Raw genomic sequence first — 20931 nt, forward strand, 5'->3', positions numbered from 1 at the left:
CGTTTTTCATTCCCCCTCGGATCCTTCCGCCGTGCTCCCTGCTTATGGCGTCGGGGCTGTGGCCGCGCCGCCGGAAGCGGCGGAAGGCTGTGGAGGGCGGACTCGGCGGAGCGGAAGTCGCTGAGGTGGACGGAGGTGGCGGCAGCGAGCGACGATGAACAACAAATTCGACGCGTGAGTCGGCGGCGCGGCCCTCCCTGACACCACCGCTCCCCACCCCACCGCTGCGGGGGGCTGCGCGGCCCCGCTCCCCGCCGGGGGCTCCCCGCCGCCGCCGCCTCGGCGCCGCTCGGGCGAGACGCGATGAGTCACGGGGCCGCGCACAGCCCCGTTCCTCCCCTCCGAGCCCGGCCCGGCCCGGCTGCTGCTGCCTGCTCGTGAGGGGATGCGGCCCCGGGGGCGGCGGTCCGGCGGTACAAACCTCTGCTCGTGGCGGGGCATCCATCACCGTGCGCCGCCGGCCGGGGGGGTCGCGGGCCGCCTTTGGACCCCGCTTCTCGCTCAACTTTTCCGGCTCTTCGCAGGGAATGGGGCGGGCGGAGAGACCTGCGGGGAGCGGGGCGCTGGCGCGGTGTCTGCTGGCCCGAGGGGCTGCTTCTGCTCGGCTTAGGGGCGCGGGGAGCTGTGCGAGAGCGAGTCAGCAGAGTTACAGTGCAGGGGCTCCGTGTTCGCCTCCTGAGTAGTTAGGGACCCTAACAAATACCTGAGGTTTTCTGTGGTAGATCAGTATCTAGTACGAACTGCTTGAGTTTGTTCTAAAAAGGCATTTTGTTGCTTGCTTCTGCTTAGAAGCGTGTGCCTAAGATGCCTGTGATGGGCTCTGGGCATGCAAAGTAGTAGTAGTAGTAGTAGTAGTAGTTTTTACTGTGTGGGTTGTCACGTGTAGATTTCCAAACGCTGATGGCCCTTGTGCCACGGAGGAGCTTAGAAACAGAGACTGGTGGGGCTTGGTATGAAACTTCTGAGCTGTGCGATGTAAGACTCACTCTCTTTGTTCTTTTTCCTTATCAGATTGAAAGATGATGATAGTGGGGACCATGACCAGAACGAGGAGAATAACACACAGAAAGACAGTGAGAAGGAAAAGAACGATCGAGAGAAACCACAGAGTACTACCAAGAGGAAGGTACGGTGCTGGCACCTGCATTCCATTGCTAGGGCATGATGTAGGAGGGTCCTCAGTTCAGGGATAAGGAAAATGTGTCTTGGTGGGCTGCGGCTGCTTAATGTGCTGTTATTGTTGTAATAGAGACAGGGGGGCTATGTTAGCATTTGGATAATTTGATGTGGTGTTTGGAGGCGTGTAATCTGAGGGGTGAATGTTTCCTTCACAAACACAGCTAGTGCTCTGCCTCGCTTTTGAATAGAAGAGAGAAATAAAGGTTTATTTTCCCCCAAAAAAAAATTTTGGAAGAGCGTGTAGGGGAAGGACTGGTTGACGGGGAGTAGTGGCTTGCTGTTGGTTTAGCAGGCTGTGTTTGTGCCACTGTTGAAATAATTCTTAAGACGGGGTCTCTGTGAGTGTACTGTAGCCTTGTTAAGAAGGTGTATATTCATCCTGTTTGTTTGTTTTTTTTTTTTATCTTGTGCTTAGGAAAGTTATTCTGTCTGAATGAATGCAATCCTTACAAACTTACCATAGACAGGAGGAGAGTAGAAATTTAAGCCCTAGCTACTCAGAAACAGGGGAGAAACAATTTGGGCAGAAACAACCCCAGGTTCCAGTATAGGATGGGGAGCTACCTGTTAGAGAGCAGTGTAGAGGAAAGGGACCTGGGGGTCCTGGTGGACAGCAGGATGACCATGAGCCAGCACTGTGCCCTTGTGGCCAAGAAGGCCAATGGTATCCTGGGCTGTATTAGAAGGGGGGTGGTTAGCAGATCGAGAGAGGTCCTCCTTCCCCTCTACTCTGCCCTGGTGAGACTGCATCTGGAATATTGTGTCCAGTTCTGGGCCCCTCAGTTCAAGAAGGACAGAGAGCTGCTGGAGAGAGTCCAGCGTAGGGCAACTAAGATGATTAAGGGAGTGGAGCATCTCCCTTATGAGGAAAGACTGAGGGAGCTGGGTCTCTTTAGTTTGGAGAAGAGGAGACTGAGGGGTGATCTTATTAGCGTTTATAAATATATAAAGGGGGAATGTCATGAGGATGGAGCCAGGCTCTTCTCGGTAGCAACCAATGATAGGACAAGGGGTAATGGATTCAAGCTGGAACACAAGAGGTTCCACTTAAATTTGAGAAGAAACTTCTTCTCAGTGAGGGTGACAGAGCACTGGAACAGGCTGCCCAGGGAGGTTGTGGAGTCTCCTTCTCTGGAAACATTCAAAACTCGCCTGGACGCCTTCCTGTGCAACCTCATCTAGGTGTTCCTGCTCCGACAGGGGGATTGGACTAGATGATCTTTTGAGGTCCCTTCCAATCCCTAGCATACTGTGATACTGTGATACTCCTGTAACAATATCAAGTAATACATGATGAGGACTTTTGGGGAATTCTTTCCTGTGTCAGTTTTGACTCTTGGGTAATGAGTTCTTGTTAACCTCTTCTATGCTTATTAGAAGTCTTTTTAATCAGAAATGTATGTTTTGGAAATTGAAAAATGATCACTGGACCCTGCTAGCCATGGGTTCTGCCAAAGCTGACATAATGAGTTCTAAGACAGACGAATCCTCCCAGAGCGTTAGGGTGTTGGTTGCTCAAGGGAGTTGGTGTCACCAGAGAGTTATAATTGCTTTTGAATCATGGTTTAGTATAAATGGGTTTTGTTTTTCCCAGAGGAGGAAGGTGTCTTTTTTTTTTTTTCCTTAATTTGAAAAAGTTAAAATTCTTGCATTGCCCTTTTTAGTTTGTCTGTCTTTTTTCTTTTGAGATAGGAACAGTTGACTAAAGGAAAATTTATTAATGCCGCCAGTAGTTATGAGAGTTGCTTTCTTTGCGATGTTCTCCTGAGCTTAAGTTATTCTTTCCTTAGCTATCCCTGCACTGCAAATTTCTAATATTCTTTGAAGTAGTCAGCTGCTGTAAGCCTAATGATCCATTTCAGATAATGAACAGAGTTCATATTTTTCTTTAAAAATGAGGGTCAGTTGTTTGTTTTATAGTCTGTGAGGGCAGGAATGTGTGGACTTCCGATGCTGTGAGTGTAATTTTTCCCATTCCCCCTTTAGAGGAGTGTATAAGGGGTAAGCATGCTTTTCTGTTCTGCAGGCTGTTGTCCCAGGGCCAGCTGAGCACCCCTTGCAGTATAATTACACCTTCTGGTACTCCAGACGAACCCCCGGGAGGCCTACCAGCTCGCAGAGTTATGAGCAGAACATCAAACAGATTGGCACCTTTGCCTCCGTGAGTATATCCCTGTTGTGCTTGTGTCGCTTGGGCATGGCATGGTCGTCATGGCTGGCTTATTCCCTGTGTGCTAGGTATATGCATGTGCAGGCTGTGCTTTTGTTGTCAGGAATGGAGTGGAGTGAGTGATTTGCCATGGCTTACATGTGAGTTCTTGAATTACCTACAGCAGGTGACGTGTCTTAAGCAGTTCTCCTCTGCCCCGTGCTAGACATCTGTGCCTGCAGTAGTGGTAGTGGCTAGAATAATAATAGAAGATTAAAAGAACTCTTGTGTTGCTTAAATCTGCTAGCTGGAGCAGAACTTGACAGGTAAGCACGAGAAGAAAGGAACAGCTTTTCTGGATGCAACGTAGCTGTGAAGCAAATGCTGTACAGTCCCACATACACACTTCCCCCCGGCCTGTATTTCCACTACAAAGACTGTGTTTGGAACAAGCATCTGGCATGCTGTGTATACAACCAGCTGGTGGCCTGTTGCCTGTCTGGAAGTGATGACTGAGGTGCAGTTTGGTGTTGTAGTGAAGTTCATTAAAAGCCAAACTTGTTTATTTCTGGAATAAATTGAGCGTATCCTGGAAAGGCAGTGTTGGGTTGTTGCATGGTACTGGCAGTGTAAAACTGTCATTAAGATCCCAGGATACATAAGCAAAACGTGTCTCTGTTGTACAGGCACCACATACAATACAATTCTTAAGGCTGGGAAGACTGGTTGCTTTTTTTTTTTTTTTCATTTTTTTTCTTTTAATCTGCTATTTTGTCCAGCTTTTCCAGGGTCCCTTGCAAGTGTTAATTCTGCCCACCAGTAAATCCTTATCTTCTGCAATATGAGAGTTTGTAAAAATATCCCTTGATCCATTCTGGAGGCTGCAAAAATATGCCTGTCCAGGCAGTAGGGTTGCCTTACTGCATCCACACAGGATAAGAGTAGGAAGAATCGCTCTAAGCCTGGTGAATCATGGGTAGTTACTGCTCCTATTCCCCTGTGTGAGCAAGTACTTTTAGTTCAGCGAATGAAAAATGTGGCTGCTTGTGATGATCTGTCAATAACTTTTTGGTCTGTTAAATCAGTGTAGACTTAACTTTGATTTTTGGTTCCTTCACGCATTCTATTGTCTGTTCTTTTCTGTAAAGAATTTGTGGTTGCTAATGTAGGTTGGAAGTGCTAGAGTCCAATTAGGATGGAGGGAGGCTGGTCAGCAGATTTGATAATATATTTGGTTCCAAATTCTATTTGAAGAGGAGGAAGAAAAAGCTTCAGAAAGAATTGTCTGAGCCTGAATCTGGGTTCAGATTTATTCTTTGCTTTTCATTAAGAATCTCTAAAAGCTTTTAAATGCTAACCACTAGAGGGCATATTCACTCGACGTGAGAATGTAACTTCCACACTGCATTTGGTTATGTCTGACAAAAATAGATTACTTCTGCCCCCACCTCAGTCTTGGTTCATAATTTTATTGGCTATAAAAGCAAATTCCTCCTTGGATGGCAGAGGTTAGAGATTGGAGCAGAATTGCTAGTGCTGACCAAGTCATTAAGATCTCTGATAAAGTACTTGGGATGGTGTCTAACCGCTCCAGCTTCACTGCTGGCCTGCTTAATAGCTATTGTCTTACTGCGTAGAGTCCTCTTAAAATGTAGTAATTAGTATAACCTCTTCCAGTGCCTTGTTTTGTTTTAAAGATCCAGTCTCTAAAGTCCTTTCTCATCCAGAGAATCTCAAAGGATAAATATGTTATTTTTAAGAATTAGCAAAGATAATTCCCTTGCCTTCCGGCCAGATTGTCTGAAGTGGACACGGGTGCCAGAATGCAAACTGGTCAAAGTGAAGTGGTCAAAGTGTACCATGGCAGATGGTAAAAGGAAATAAGAGGTATTTAAATAAAAGCTCTGAATGGTTCCTTAAGATCTTAAATCAGCACCAGAATGTGGCTTTTGTCGTAAAACCCAGGTACAGTAAAATTAAATGCCAAAAATGTCTTAATTGGAGGCTCCTACAGTCTCCACAATTGCAGAGCAGTGGTTAATGCAGGGCTAATGTGTATAGCAACTTGACTGCAGCTGATGCACTTGACACATATCTACTAATTGAAAGTTTGGGCTGTGGGATTTACAAGATATGTTTGGAACTGTTCTCCAAAGCAGCAGTTATCTTAGCACAAATTTCTTCAGACAAACACCGAGCAACTGTGGAAGCACCTGTTGAATATTTCAAGTGGTCATTTGGTAACAGAGCCAGTCAGAAATGGGCACCCAAGCTCAGATCCTACCACTGCCTTCTGGGTATCCTAATCAACATCCTTGTGACAAGAAAGTAGAACAGGAGAGGGGAAGGTGGCTCTGGCCAGCTGATGTAGAAAGGGAAGCCTGTTTCTTTAGGAATCTTGGCTATGAACAGTTTGAGCAGCCTCATTATGTGGTTTGTATCATTGCAGGTGGAGCAGTTCTGGCGGTTTTACAGTCACATGGTACGTCCTGGGGACCTGACAGGCCATAGTGACTTCCATCTTTTCAAAGAGGGAATCAAACCCATGTGGGAGGTGAGTTGGAGCTCTCATTTCTGCCTTGTATTTTCCCAGAGGATTCTGGAGGGAACTTTCTACAGTGAAGGGGCTCTTGTCATTAAATGGCACTCCAGACTTCTCTTGGGTGCAGTCCTTTCATCTGGCTTTCCTGTAAACTTGTCCTCAGAACTCTGTCCCATGCAACCTAGCAGTCCTGTGAACTGCTGGTGGAGGAGAGGTAAGATGCAAAGAGTTGCTAGCTGCACTCCTCTAAAGGTTGCAGAACTGCCTTTGCCTGTGGGTTCAGAGGGTCTCTGGGCAACATTGCCTGTAGCCCAATGAAGGGAGGACCCCCGCTAAGCTCTGTCCCTCCTAATATGGACACTTGCCCCTTATTATAGCTTAGTCCAGTGACAGCAATATGGGGCTGTCCTCTAGAGGGGCTGGACCTCTGTAAGTGGAAATCAACAAAGCTTATAAGAAACCAACCCTCCTTTTTCAGACAAGGAAGGAAGAGATGCATATGATTACAAGCCTACAGCTGTACATAGAGTTGGAGCTGGAAAGACAACTTCATTTGCTTTTTTTTTTTCATTCCAGGCACTTAGTTTGCTTCTGTTCATTCCTATCCAAATCTGTTAAAAAAAAAAAAAAATCTTTGCCCAGCAAATCATTCTTCCAGTTCCTGGCCTGCTTCCAGCAATGACCAATACTATTTGCAATATGAGGATTTTATGTGTTGCTCTGAAGTACCTAATTATGCTGCTTGGTCCTGAGAAATTTATATGTGACCCTAGTTGGCAATTATTTTAAGCAAGGTGTTTTATAGCCAGTTACTGCAAATACAATTTATATAAAATGTTTAACCCTATTTGGGCTCCTAGTGAGCTAGCTGCTCTGATAATGTGTCAACCAGAGTCCACAAGTTAATGATACCAGAATTTCTATAAATCATTTCCCTGTAGCCATTTTAAGATGGGGTGGAGAGAGTTGTTTTTTTATTTCTGGCCGTACTCCCATCTTGCATTTATAGAAGAGGACCTGGGATCTTGCTGCTGGCCTTCCTTTTGCTGCTTACTTTTTAGGGCTTTGCTTATGCTCTTTTCTCATCCAAACTAGTCCTTACTGTCATTCTTGTATGACCTCATATGCATGTATGTAGCTCTGATCTTTTTCTGGGTCCATCTATGCCTTTTCTGGGTAAAGTCAGAAGCACTAAGCATAATGTTCCCTTGTGATTTACTGGGCTGCAGGTCATTATTATTCTGGTAAAGGGAAATCGAATGCTTGACTGAACTGAAGCTTGTTTAACCTGAAAGAAAACTAACTATAACCATAAAACACACAATACAGCATCTGCCTCCCAATCACTGTTCTCTTTCTAGCCTTGAACTTGGTTAAACCACCTTTGAAATGAGCAATACCATTTTCTCTTCTGACCCCCATTAGTCATTGTGGAAAATTTGAGGAGTTAAACCCAACTCCCTGCTTAAAGGCAGAAGCCTAGACAGCTTAATTCTTAGAGCGTGATGTTCACAAGTTGCAAAACAAGGACGCTTTATCAGAAAGTAGTTTGCGTCTCATGGGAGTATGCCACGTTCCTAGAACTTATGTTGATTTGGATTCTTCACCTTGCGTGTGGCTGCCACTATGCTTTGAGGTTTGTCTGGAGCTGACATGTTCCCCTTTAAGTACAGGCTTCAGCACATACCTGAAAACTGGGAGTCTGGTGAATGCTGCTGTTATGCTGGCACTTCCATGTTTGCTCAGAATTGCTTCGTTAGCACTTGCTGTCTCTGAGAGCATACAAATGTTTAGTTTTATCTGAGCCCTAAATAAGCTTTAAGGCTAAAATAAAGTTAACTTTGTTTCATTAAGAAGGGTTGGGCTGCCTCGCCTAGCATCTTTAAAGCGTGTCCCGGCTTAGCAGAGGGGATTGCTGGTGATTTGGCCAGGGATGTCCTGTTCCCTGTTGTGCTGTCCCATCTGAGTTATCCTTTATTCTTCTCTGTTTCTGTCCTAGAGCTGTATTCCGTTTCCCTTCCTAACTGCCACCTCTTTGACTTGTTCCTACCTCTCTCTCTTTGGCTTTGGATGGAATTTGTCCCCTCTCACCTTGTAAGATTTCCCAGCTAGAATGTTGTACAAGAGAATGTCCCAGTGTTCTGCACAGAGGGATGAGCTGCTGTTTGACATAGGTGTGCATTCTCTGAAACAGTGGAGTCTGTAGCAGTTTTCATCTCTTTTTCAGGTGCAACATATGGAATCACAATATTGAGGTGGCGGATTGGGTGCTTAGCATAAATTTTTTGTTTACTCTCTCCCCTCATTTTTGGTTATTTCTCTGGGTCACTGCAGTCTGGAACAAACATCCAGCTATATGATGTGTGATAACGTTCCTTTCTGTGTTAACACAACCTGTGAGCCCATTCCTGGAAGTGTGAAAAGAAAATGTTTTTCAACTTTTTGCTTGCTTTTAAGTATCATTTTGCAAATTCTTCCCCTTCCTTACATGTTTTGTGATGAGGGATTTTTCCTGTTTTACAAGCAGAAGTACATACACAGGGTATTAGACAAAGGGGGAATCAGTCTTAGGTTTAGGAATAGTTTTAGGGTCCTTGCCTCTGGTTCTGTGTGTGGATTGGTAGGCTGGTGTTAATCATTGTGAGTGGGATCAAAACACTAGAGCTCGTCTTCAGTGCATAGAGCTTTGCCTGGAACACTGTCATTGTTTCAAATACTTTGTATTCAAAGTAAGTGGTATACTTCTGTCTCTGCTTGTATGTGGGAGAAGTGAAATGCTTTTGCTTGAAAATACCTCCATTCTGTCCCTTGCCCCACCCAATCAATATCTGCTCCTGTCTGTGGCTCTGCTGTCTGGTGGGAAGCAGAAAAATAGCTAGAAGAAAACAAATCGATTTCTTGCCCCTCTTCCTAGGATGATGCCAACAAAAATGGTGGTAAATGGATTATCCGTCTGCGAAAGGGCTTAGCATCACGATGCTGGGAGAATCTCATTCTGGCAATGTTGGGAGAACAGTTTATGGTGGGGGAAGAAATCTGTGGGGCAGTTGTCTCTGTCCGATTCCAGGTAAGTGATTCTGAGAACTGGCATGTACTTCCATTTGGCAGAGCTACAAAAAGTACCATCTGCTTACCCCTCACATACTATTCTATAGGAGGATATTATCTCGATATGGAACAAGACAGCCAGTGACCAGGCCACAACAGCACGGATACGCGATACGTTACGAAGAGTGCTCAACCTACCTCCCAACACCATCATGGAATATAAAACACACACTGATAGCATCAAGTACGTGTGGTGGCAGGGGGAGGGCCTGCTGGTGATTGCACGCGTGCTTGAGCAATTTAATGCAGATCGCAAGAATTGAGAGAAGTGCTCATGTGCGTTGGGGCTGTTCACTGTGAACAGTAATACAAACAGCAGCCATTGTCAACGCGCTTTGAAAGCCAGATGTCTGTGTCATTATCATGCTGTTGTTAGGGACATTTGGTTCTAATAGTAAAACCTTATTTTTTGGAAGTGTATAGACCAGGGCTTTGTTAGCAATCCACCCAACCTTTCACTTGGGAGATGGGCAGCCCAGTGTGGGACTCTGGCTCGATGTATTCAAAGATGAGATTGCAGTGGGGGGGGGACAAGATCATTTGAATAAAGAGAGATTCTGGGGAATAAAGTGCGGAAGCTAACAGGGATTTATAGTGCCATTAGACTTATAAATGGTCTTGGGAAAGTGCTGTGTGAATTTACAGTGCTGTACAAATGATTTCTAATCATAATAAACGTCGTATATTAAGTCTTCCAGGCCCTGGTGACAGAGGCTTTTTAACAAGACTAGAAGATCACGGTACACAGAGAGGACAGCTGTATTTTTAAATAAACCTATTATGGCTTACCATAGCAGGCCATTCAGGGTGACTTTTATTTCCCACAAAGTGACGAAAAATTGCATATATAGGTATTGCTTAGAGGTGAATAATGTAATTTTCTTTTTTTTTCTTAAGCATATTATAAACCAATACACCAATTAGGTCATATTGGTTAAATTAACACTTGAAAAGGTGTACCCAGAAAAAGATGTGAAACAAATTACTAAGACATTGATAGAGCAGTGAGCTTTCTAATCTAGCCCGTAATCAGCGCGCAAGTAACTTTCATGACTTCCTTTCATTATGCTAGCTTGTCCTTTTTGCATAATCACCCTGTCATCAGTGTGCCGTCAAATAGTTTGGTGAGATCAATCCTGCTTTTTGCAGACAGCTAGCTTCCAGTTGTGGCCAATTTTGAGTGTGGGTCACTAGCAATAATACAGAGGTCTCATTTAAACTGCCTGTAGGCATCTAGTGTTCCATGTGGCCGTCCCTCCTGTGTGCGTGGGAAAGAAGGGAAGGAGAAATAGTTATTATTAAACCAAATCTTTTCCAGGCAGCTTTGGTTTCTAAAAGTTCCCGCTTCTGTTGTTGAAATCTTGTATTCATGATTTTGCCAGTAATGTTTCTCACGCGCTTTTTGCCAGGAGAGGGCATTATCGACTCTCTGTCCATGTTAGGAGGTAGCAAAGTGCTCATGTGGACACATAACAGGGTATGTTACTCCTCTTCAGCAGTAGCAGACTGCAGACTGTGGTGATGCGGTTTTGTGGTGGGAGGAGGGTGGTGCTTGACTTCTCTCAGTCTATGCAGGGAAAGCTGTGTCCTGAGCCAACTGTCCAAAGCTGTGGTGGTGGTTTGTGTAGCAAGTTTAGAATGGAGATGATGTGGCCTTTCCCTTATAAGCTGTCGCCACCAGCACTTCCTAGGACAGATAATGCTGCTATAGCAGTGTTTGTAACTGTTCTTGCTCTGGCAGGTGGCAGTGGTTGAGTGCATCCAATATCATGGTCTTATTTCCATACAACAGTGTAACATGCCAGGCTTGCTGCCCTCTCTTCCTGCATAGCATCAAAGTTTCATTTTGTGCTGCTGACGTATGGTACAAAATGAGCTTGTCCAAGAATAACAGGTGTTTGAGGAATCAAGTTTAGTAACTCAGATTACAGCTGGGAGCAATTCTTAAATAGGGGCGGACTGGCTTGTCCCACTTACTCTTCTGTGGGTAGGAGGATAGTTAGGCGTTGGTGTGATGGTGTCCTAGTGAGGATGATCTAAGCAATTAACCTTCTGCCATATAGGGGATCATGAGAGCTCTTTTTTTTCCATTGTCTCACTTGAGCTGCAGCAGTTTGATTGCAGTGCTGTCCAACCTCTCCTTCTAATGGCGCTGGTGTAAATTCAGAGCCGAACTGTTTATCAGTGGAGTTTCTGTGTAAGCGATGTGTGGACTGACTTCTTGTGCCTTTCTTGCCTGGTACCAGCAGGCAGCAAGTGGCAGCAGTTGCAGAGGTGACGGTGCCTGCTTCATTGACAGAGAAGAGCAGAACAGCTCTTCAGTCTGACTCTGCTTGGCTGTGCTTCATACCATTAAGGTTCTTTCACTAATGAAGAATCTCTTGTGTAACTAGTTCTACCCTCCATAAAGTCTGGCTCCTTTTCCTCACCCATCTATCAAGCCCTGTTGAAATACTGTCCATCATGAATAAACCTCACTTACGCTGCGCATGTACCATGTGATTTATGACTCGGGAGGGCTTTCTAGCCAGCACTCTATATTCACGCTCTGGCTGTGTTTTATGAAAGGCTCTAATGGAAGAGCTGTGCTGTAGGCTTTGTCAGGGCTGCCTTTCTAGGGGGGCTCGTGGCATTTTTCATTTGTATGGGCTGCATCTCTCCACTAGAACTCTGCTCATGTGCAGGGTTTGATTGGCATTGATTGTGCTTTGGGGAAGGGAGCACGCTTAGCAAGAAAAGAACAGGCGTTTCTCAAAACCTTGACTTTTAGGTAGTGAATTGACCTGGATTAGCTTTTGACACACTATAAATGAATGCTTCTGGAGAAATTGCTAGCACGCCCCTCACTTTGGAACCTAAGCCCTGTGTTTCAGGTTTTATATATTCTTTTTGTGATGATGCATTTCATAGTAACTCATTTTTTAGACACCATTTTTCCTGAGTTGTCAGTGAGGCTTCAGCCCCCTTTGTTTCAGAAAGCAGTGGTGCTGCCAAGCTGCGTTTGAAAAGTATCTGTTGCATCACAGCTATTCCAAGGAGCTGTTCTGCATTCTGTCCTTTCTGCTCTCAGTGGCGGGGCTCATGCATTTAACTAGATAAGCAGATCTTTCATTGCAATTTTCCTGTGTTTGTCCTTTCTCTTGCTTGTGATATTGACAAGCTGCCTAAATCCCAGAGAGTGGAAGGGTCAGCCTGGTCTGTATTAATTTCCAATCTTGCTAGAAGAGCTAGAGCAATCTCTTGGACTCTGCTTAATTCCAGGGGATTTATAGTACCTTAGACGTTACAGTGCTGAGCACCTGAAAAGAACATATGTGACATTTTGTGGTCTACCTTCTTTCGATAGCTGGAGAGAAATCGCTTCTCTTTGTTCTCTCGGAGGGGGACTGAGAGCGGTGCACTCAGATGTAGTGAACCACTTAATAGGTTCTGCTCATCAGTGTTGTTAACCTTGGGGGTGACATGGTCTGGCAGTGACAGTGGCACTCCCTGTGGTTTGGAATTAATGGGGGTGGGGGAGACCTCTTACTTCTGCTACCTTAGGAGGTACACTGTGCTTTTTTTTAAAGCAGAATATTGCTGACCACAGCCTGATCGTGTTGGGAGAGGTGTGGAGGGGAAGTGATCACTGTAAAGTTTGATTTTTGAGCATTGCAGCATGAAGTGCTTGGCTGTCTTGCTTACACCTTTGCCCTGCCTGGGGTTATCAGCCTTTCTTTTCCACACTGTTACCTGTGTGTGGTCAGTGACCATCTCCTGTGTTGAGAGCTCTCACCTCTAGCACCGTCCAGGAATCCCAAGAAATTCAACAACATTGCTTCATATGCCAGGAGAGACCTGACCTCTGGCCATACAGCAGGCTGCCACTGATCGGGCTGGTCTGGAAATATTTTGGTTGCTGTGTGACTTTATGGATCGTCCTGTCAGCTCTAAAGCAAGGCTGCTTTTTCTGAAAACAAAGCTTCAGTTATTTGTAAGTGCCTGCTGCAGTGAGAGCTGAGCAGGGTATAAAACTATCCTTTCCTTTCAAAGTCACCACTGATAACTAATGGGATGGCTCGAGTAAATGAGAAGAATAGTTGATCTTAATAGGGCTGGCACTGGGTTCATTTCACTGCAGGCAGTTGGAGAAAATGGCCTCAGACTATATTTTAGCTAGGAAACAAGCAGATATCCTATGGAGGGAATAAGGGTATGCACTGTAATAAGACAGCAGGGACAGGGTTCTCAGGACAAAAATGTGAGGAATGACCAAAAAAAAAGGTGAGGGATGAGGAAGAGAAATTTCCCATGGAAGTGGCAGGTGTTGGACAAGAAGATCGGTATTTGTGAGACAGTAAGCTGGTGGTGGGGTGCTTGTGAGAAGTCTTCCTTATTGTTAAATGAGAGTTCAGCTAGTTCTGGAACTCTGTTATGTTTTTATAGCACTGGTTTCCGTTTGCTTGCTAATTTCTAAGACCCCAGGAGAGAGACTCCTCAATGCTGCTGTTCTAGTTATGTCATCATTGTCTTTGACTGTATCTTAAATGTTGTGGGCCGGGTTAACCTTGTCTAAAGTTAGGTGGTTTGCAAATGGGACTTACACGCACTGTCTGATGCCTGTCAGTGGAAGGCAGGTTGCCTTGGGTCTTGCCAGCTCTAGAGAGCTGTGTTGTTTCACCCTTGTTCCTTCAAGTCTGAGAGCAGGAATAAAAGCTAGAGAAGAGTGGTGAGGTTCCAGATCTGATAGTTGTCTTCTTCCCCTGAGTCTCTGCAATACTGGCTTAATTCATTTATCACTCCATTCTCCAATTCCAGTAATATTTCCAGGTGCTGCAAATCTAAGAGCACTTCCATAGACCTGGACTTTGAAATGATGGATTCATTCATTTGTTCTCTGTCACCGTAGTACGCTTTATTTGGAAGTGTCCATGACTTTTTAAAAAGCTTCCTTATCTTGGTGGCCTGTATCTTACCAAAGAAGTGACTATAACCTATTTATTTCATGTTTGTTTTCAAGGAGGTCAGTTCAAGTGTGTTCATTTCAAAGTTGTGATGGCTTCCCTATTTGCCTTTGCTACAGATACTGCAAGATATGTGAAAGAATTGTTTCCAGCTAGAAGAATATCCTAGGCTCTTTTAAAGCTATTGGTTTTCAGGTCTGTCACAAAGTTCTTGACTGGCTTTGAACAAAGCCCAAACACTCCAATAGAGCATGGGGAGTACCAAGGAAGAGGCTGTGCTGCTCTGGACACCATACCTGCAGAGCGTAGTGAGTGGTCAGCGTGGTGAGAGGCTTGCACACAGGCTGGTGGAAGGGACAGACTCGGTGACTGTTGCAATATGAGCTCTCTGTCTCCTTTTTTAGCTGGGGAAGGAGATGGTAAGGAGGCAGGGCTGCACAGGGAAATGCTGAAGGGGAACTGCTAGGACTTAAAAGATTGAGTGTGGTTGGGGAAAACAGCTTGCGCAATGGTGATTTGGAAAGTCCGTTGAAGCTGCTGTGGATGCTCTTCCTCTTTTTGCTGGAGTCTCCGATAGTGGCTCCTTTTTGCATTTTTTCCCCCAACTTACTTGATGGGGATAAAGGGAGCCCTGCCTGGGTCCTGACCCTGGGCAGTGGGGGAGAAGGTGGGAACTTTCAACAGTTGTGGGTCAGGAATGTGTGTGGAAGAATAGCTCTGGCTAGCTTTATTTAGCCTGCTAATGTTTCCATTTCCCGTCTGTTCAATGGGAATAACCTAAGTTGGGGATCAATTCACTGAGTATCTGATCGCTGCACAGACAGTATAGCAATAAGGCACTAAAAATGTCTATACATAAAAATAACCTCTTAGACTCTCTGGCACTGTGCCTTTGGCACGTCACAGGTCGTAAAGATTCTGCCAGAAGAAATTAACTGGCAGCCTTGTTCCGTATGAAACGGAGAGCAGTCTGCTCTGCTAGCATAGTTTAGGTACATTAGGGCAGACACATCCTGGTGGATTTTTTCAGTCAAGTCAGCAGATAGTTGGAGTAATTAGTACTATAATATGTATGAGGGTCTTGGCTTAAAAATTCTTGGCTGGAAGAGCTTTTCCTCTGTGAGAAGGACTCGGTAGCTAAAGGACTATGCGCATGATGTTATTGGGATGTTGGAACAGGGAACTCCTTGGTTTGAAAGGGGTAATAAATTATTGATTATGTTGGCAGATAATCTGCCCTTGTGTCCCTTCTGCAGAGACCAGAAGTTATGAGTTTGGGGAGAACTGTGGGAGAGGAAAGACAGATGTGATTATGGGTGATGGAAATATGGTAGAAATACAAGGCATGGGAGGATGGAGGGAAGACATGAAGGTAGAGACATTTTGATAAGGCTGGAGATGTGCATAGCTTTCCAACCTGTATTCATTCAGCAGCTAAGAGGGCTTCAGATCAAGAGTTTCTTTTCCCATTAAGTTTCTTCTGGAGGGAACCAGTTGTACTCACAGTGTCTGGTGCCATGTGCTGACTGGGTGACAGAGGCAATTGTCCTTTCTCTGGAAGATTTCTTGGCCTCGAAGTGTGCTGTGTCTGGGGAGACTTGGGGGGAAGGTTCCCATTTAGTGGCCTCTGAGCTGCTGCCTTGCTTAGAAGGAGCCACTTGTGGGTTTGTCTCTCCTCCAAGCAGCATACTGCTGGATGTCAAGCTGAATTGCAGATCTGACCTCAGCAATCATCTGTGAGATGCATCAGCTAGTCCTCCTGCGACCGATTCACCCTTGATTTTGCCCTGCACTTTCCCAACTGAGTGTTGAGGGAAAGCTGGTGTACTGATGCACCACAGCTGTCCAGTGTGCTGTCCTGTTGCATCTACAGCACCCTTTGCTGTCTTTCTCCCTCACATTTCTATTGGCTTCAAGGGCTCATGTCTGAGGGTCATTTAGAGATACCACGTAGCTTTGAAAATCCCATGGATGACTTACTCATTTGTCAGTCCTAGTCAAGATCAGGAGCTGCCATGGGTGGAAGAAAACCTAGCCAGCCATAGATACAGACTCTCTTAGACCAGCTGATCACTTTGGTGGTTCACAGGAGCCTGTGCCTTGGAGGGTTATGGAGATGTAGTTGCTTCTGGGAAGTTCTGTCAAAGCAGTTTTGAACTGGAAAGAACTGGACTGTTTTGCCACTCAGCAGGCTTGTACTGGTGATGCTGAAGACAGTGATCTTTAGGATTTCACCTTCAGCACTTTCAAAAGAGGGATTTGCTGTCCTGTGGTCTGGGAAGGTAGTGTCACAAATTCCAAGCTGTACACCACAGTGACGAGCTTCTTGCTTGTGCCCTCTTTATTGGGTTTTGAGCAAGACTGCCTGTATGTGGTGTACGGTCTTGCAGAGTGCGCATGACAGGCACACTGCCAGTATACTCTGTGTTTATTTGGGCTATGACTTTGCTAGGAATGAGCATATAACACCTGAGCCGCTTTTGCAAATGCTGATTGGGAGCTTGACTCTGAGGCTCAGGTAAGAGCCAGGCTGGTGGTCTGTTTTTGGCACAGATACTGACTAATGCAGGATTTCCATTTCTGGTCTCTTCTGTTGTGTTGCAGTGGCCTGATGAAGCAATGCAGAAAACAGGATGTGAGGTAGCTGCTAAGTGCCAGCAACAAAATCTGCAGGGTTTATGACTGACCTGGGTTCCCTTTAAGGTCCTTCCAGCTTCATGGGACTCTCTGGGTTCAGTAAATGGCTTGGCATGTGCTGTAGGCACCAACACTGTTTTGCTGGGCATGGAGAACTATGAGGTTCTTTAATGTCTCTGATCCCAGAAGATAATAGTCATGCTCACATTAACCTCAGCATCTTTTCCCTGAGAGGGCTTTCAGTATGCTGCTTTTGTAAAACAGACAGCAATTTTTCAGTCTGCTAGCTTCATCCGTCAGTAACATTCTCCGCCGGGGAATGCAGCGTTAGGCCTGTGCCTCTAACTTATCTGAAAACATTTTCATTTCAAATAGCTGTAATGTTTTTACTGGGTCATCATTAACAATGCAGGTTTACAATAGGAAATGAGACTTTCTAATAACAATTGGATTCTGCCGCCTGATCGAAGAATTTCGTAATAGCTAAGCCATGTGGCATTAAAAGAAGCGCCTTTTGGGGGAATTACTACATATGCAGGTATGTGGTGAAGCATGAGGCCAGTAACTGGCTGAGTTTAACCAGCCAAGGAACGTGATAATCCTCCAGAAAGACGTAACATCGGCTATATTATTAGCAATAGGAAATGGATATTCCATTTGTGACTGGGAAGGTCATACCTGTCTCGGGGTATTAATGTGGCTATATCACCAGCAGCCAGTGGGAACGCTTCATGTCTGTGCAGAACGTTAAAGCTGCCTTGTGCTGTCAGATGTTTGGCTGGGTTTTAAGGATGCTTCTATCCACTAGGGCTATCAGAGAATATTGCCTTGCTCTCTGAAGACAAGTGCCTTTCAAACGCCATTGAATGTTTCTGCTCTCGTTAAAAGTTAAGAAGCCTTTGATCTGAAGTGCTGGTTTTTTTTGGTTTTTGTTTCATTTTTTTTTTTCCCTCTGGCTTGCCAGGGCCTGGGAGGAGTTTCATGGCCTGGTGAACAGCAGTGGCCGCTGATCGAACGCTCCCCCTCCCTCTGTCACACCCAGGGTAGGGCCTCATCTTTCTTTTTATGTGACTTCATGGCATACCTCTCAGCTTCCAACCCTCTTCCTGTGGCCTGGCATGTTCTCTTGCCTTATGGGGCTGATGGTGGGCCCATTCTGCTACTGGCTCTTTTAAATTTTTTTTTTTTTTTACCAAAGACACCAACATTCACTGTGGTCTCCATTCATGCAGCATTTTCTGTTGTGATGCTGTGTGCTATTTTGCTAATGTGTCCTTCCTCTGTGCAAGGCACTTGTATCCCAGACCTGGTCCCAGGAGGCTGAGAGGTATGTCTTCAGCTTGGGTCTGTTGCCTAGGGTTGACTGTAAGCAGATACGGAGTGGTAAATGAATGCTAAGCACATCCATGTGATGGACACTGAGAGAGGCGCCTGGAGCTTGGCATACGTGCCTTTGCTCTTGACAGTGGGCTGGAGCAGAATAAATTAGTCTGTCAATAAAAGCTTGTTCAGGAAGGACACACAGTAGCTACTGTATTTAGAAATAATAACGCTGTGGCTAATGAGATGAAACCACCTGCTACTTCTGGTAGTGGCAACCGACCATGTGCAGAGAAAATAGCCAAGGTGAGCTCAGGGCTGTTGTGAGCCTCACAGCTCAAATGTTTCTCCCCTCCGGTGCCCACTTCTCTGATGGCAGGCCCCTTCCTCAAAAAGGGCTAGCAGGTCTGGCGATGAGAGCTGTGTTTGGTTGTAGCCAAGTGGGATTGCTGCATTGCCGAGTGCCAGAGCAGAGGAACCTGCTGGAAGAAAAACATTACATTGCCCATTTCCCACCCCATGGTGGTATGTAGCTGCTCCAACACAGCCGAGCTCTGAGGGGCCACTGGGGATCCCAAAATCTCACTCCACAGCTTTGGGCCGGTGACATTCTCATAGCTTGCTCTAAGTCACGGGTAAAAATAATATCTGTCTTTCCTCACAGATTTGGCTTTTTGTGAGGATCAATGGTTACAAAATGTTACACAGGCACCTAGTAGTGTTGTTATTGTTAGATGACATTCAAGTGACCTTCCAGAAGAGGACACCAGCTCAATTCATGAAACACCAGCCTCAGAAGGCAGGAAATGTGCCAAGTGTATAGGAAAACAGTGACAGAGTTGATTTAGCTCTAAAATGTATTGGGTTACAGGGGAGAGTAGTGATGAGCAGAGGGCCTGGCCACACCCCAATAAAGGCGAAAGGAGGGGAAGAGTAGAAACCTGTCCGAGAAAGAGCTAACCAAAGTGTGCTGTCCTCCTGAGGTAGACGACACAGGTGAAAATACAGTATGGGATAGAACACCACACCATTGTTGCAAATTAACTGGAATCCAGTTAATGAATCCTGAATCACGTTCCCAAATGGCAGCACAGCCTGCTTTGCTGGAAAGTGCAAAGGTGAACCCCAGTCTTCTGCAGATGGCCTCCAGCATGGTTTTTGCTGTCATGTCATAGCAGAGTAACTTGTTTAACTATCTAGAGAGTGGTTTGTATTTCCTCCTGCTCCTCCAGCTCTCTGGCCCACCTCCTGGAGGTGTTCCAGCATGCACTGTGCTGTGATGTTACAGCTACCGTGCAGCTCTTGGCAGCACACAATGCTCACTCAGGGGTTTAAGCAGGATCTTGCAGTCCTGCAGAGCACCTTGCTTCTGAAGCTGCTGCCTCTGCTCTTCAACACAGCTCTGCCAATTTGTTGTGGTGTGTGCTGGGGCATCCCTAAGTGTTTGGTTTGGGCAACTTACTGCCTTGTCCCTGTTACGAGAAGAGCTGCCAAACTTATCCTCTCAAAATAATTGTAATCTCATTTATTTCCATTTGGGTTTGAAAAAACCACACTGCCTCTTTACACATTGATGTGTAAAGATGCGTTGCCGATTGCTGCTGCTCGCAGGGTAGCAATAAGCATTAACACAGGTTTCTGTAACCTGCCCCATCTTCAGTTGCTGCCGTGTGCTGCAAGACTACACAAATGAAGGTTGTGGATGAGCAGTCCTTTCTTTGTCAGTAGCCCCTGTGACTCATGTGGCTGTACTCATGTGAGTAAAAGCTGCTGAAGAAACTTTTCTATTTAAACTTGAGGGAAACATCCTTTTCAGATTAGATATCCATTTAAGGTAGGAGGGTCCAGAGAGCTAAACTTGCTGATAGCATGACAAAAGGAGCCTAAATACAAGGGACAGGGGCAGGAGGAGGTTGGACTGACGGTGTGTTTGTGCTCCAAGCAGAATCCCTGAGGACAGATGTTTGGGAAGGAAGAGATCTTGCAAGATGTTTAAACACCAGAATCTATCAGGGAGGTTTCCAGAGTTTATCATATGGTTTGCTCACAGGAGACGACACATCTTCCTGTGTTCCCAGTGTTCTGGACCAGCAGGTTGACTTATATGGAGAGTATCTAGTTAGAAAGCAGATCTGCTAAGGAGGTTTAATGAGCATTGATTTGAGTGACATCCTGGGATGGCAGCACTGGTAGCCGTGGCGGGTGGAATGGGGGGTGCTGTGATGTGAAGGAATGCACAGCTTTAACCTCTTTCTTCTCTCTGTTTTCTAGGGATAATTCAAGCTTTCGAAACACAAAAATCACATTGTGAGAACAAGAGTTGGCACTAAGCTCCTCTCTCCATGTTGAAAGCACTGAGAGGTCTCCACCAGTGCCCTCCGACCTCTGAAGGGACTCATGGGCCACTCTCTCGCACTCCTCCTTGGAGGAAGGATCCATCTGAAGCCCTCAAGCGGCGGTGACAATAGAGGCTGATTTTTGTCATACACAAACTTTTTTTAGCAGTGGGGCGGGAGGCCAACCTTTCAATTAGCAGCGTGTCCTTGGGGACACATCTTGCAGCACTTTCCTCTCTTTCTCTACATGGCATGCAGGATCTCTGGGATTCTGCCTCAACGTCAGAGCCTTTTGCTGAGGGATACCAGTATTAAAAATCTCTCTGCAGCTGGGGTGAGCTTCCCAGTTGAGAGTCAGCCCTATGGTTTTCAAATGCCCCCTTTCAGCTCTGCCAATAAATTATTGGGTCTCTTTGTTTCTTTCAGTCTCTCTTTTTTTGGTTCTGTCTAAAAATTGGTGGGATGGTGTTTCTCTAGGCTGTGGTAAGGCTGTAGGCCTGCTTCTGGTGGCTCCATAAAGCATCTTCCCCTGAGCTGCTCATCTAGATGAAGCAGAAAAGCACACCAAGTGCCAGTGGTGGCCAAACTTCATCGTATTTGTGGAGTTCCATGGGCAGAGGATGTTTAAGCAAGATGTAACATCTTGCTTAAAAATTGAGATGCTTGCTTTGTCTTTGCCCCTTCTTCATAGTTGCCGGTTAGCAGTGCCTTGCACCC

At 45.6% G+C, this 20931-nt stretch overlaps 1 protein-coding gene across 2 annotated transcripts; it reads left to right on the plus strand.

The window, feature by feature from the left end:
* Window positions 1-114: 114 nt before the first annotated feature.
* On the plus strand, window positions 115-20634 carry EIF4E2 (eukaryotic translation initiation factor 4E family member 2). 2 transcript variants are annotated; one of them, XM_082487002.1, is made up of 8 exons: window positions 115-174; window positions 1012-1126; window positions 3206-3340; window positions 5778-5882; window positions 8785-8937; window positions 9026-9162; window positions 17523-17601; window positions 20150-20634. In XM_082487002.1, the coding sequence occupies exons 1-7, from the start codon at window positions 155-157 to the stop codon at window positions 17566-17568; spliced, it is 711 nt and encodes a 236-aa protein (XP_082343128.1). In that variant the 5' UTR covers window positions 115-154; the 3' UTR covers window positions 17569-17601; window positions 20150-20634. The 2 variants fall into 2 exon arrangements, with proteins under 2 accessions (XP_082343128.1, XP_082343129.1); XM_082487003.1 differs by lacking the exon at window positions 17523-17601.
* Window positions 20635-20931: the final 297 nt, after the last annotated feature.

This window comes from Vanellus vanellus (assembly GCF_965231255.1).
Source record: "Vanellus vanellus genome assembly, chromosome: 8".
NCBI classification, from domain to species: Eukaryota; Metazoa; Chordata; class Aves; order Charadriiformes; family Charadriidae; genus Vanellus; species Vanellus vanellus.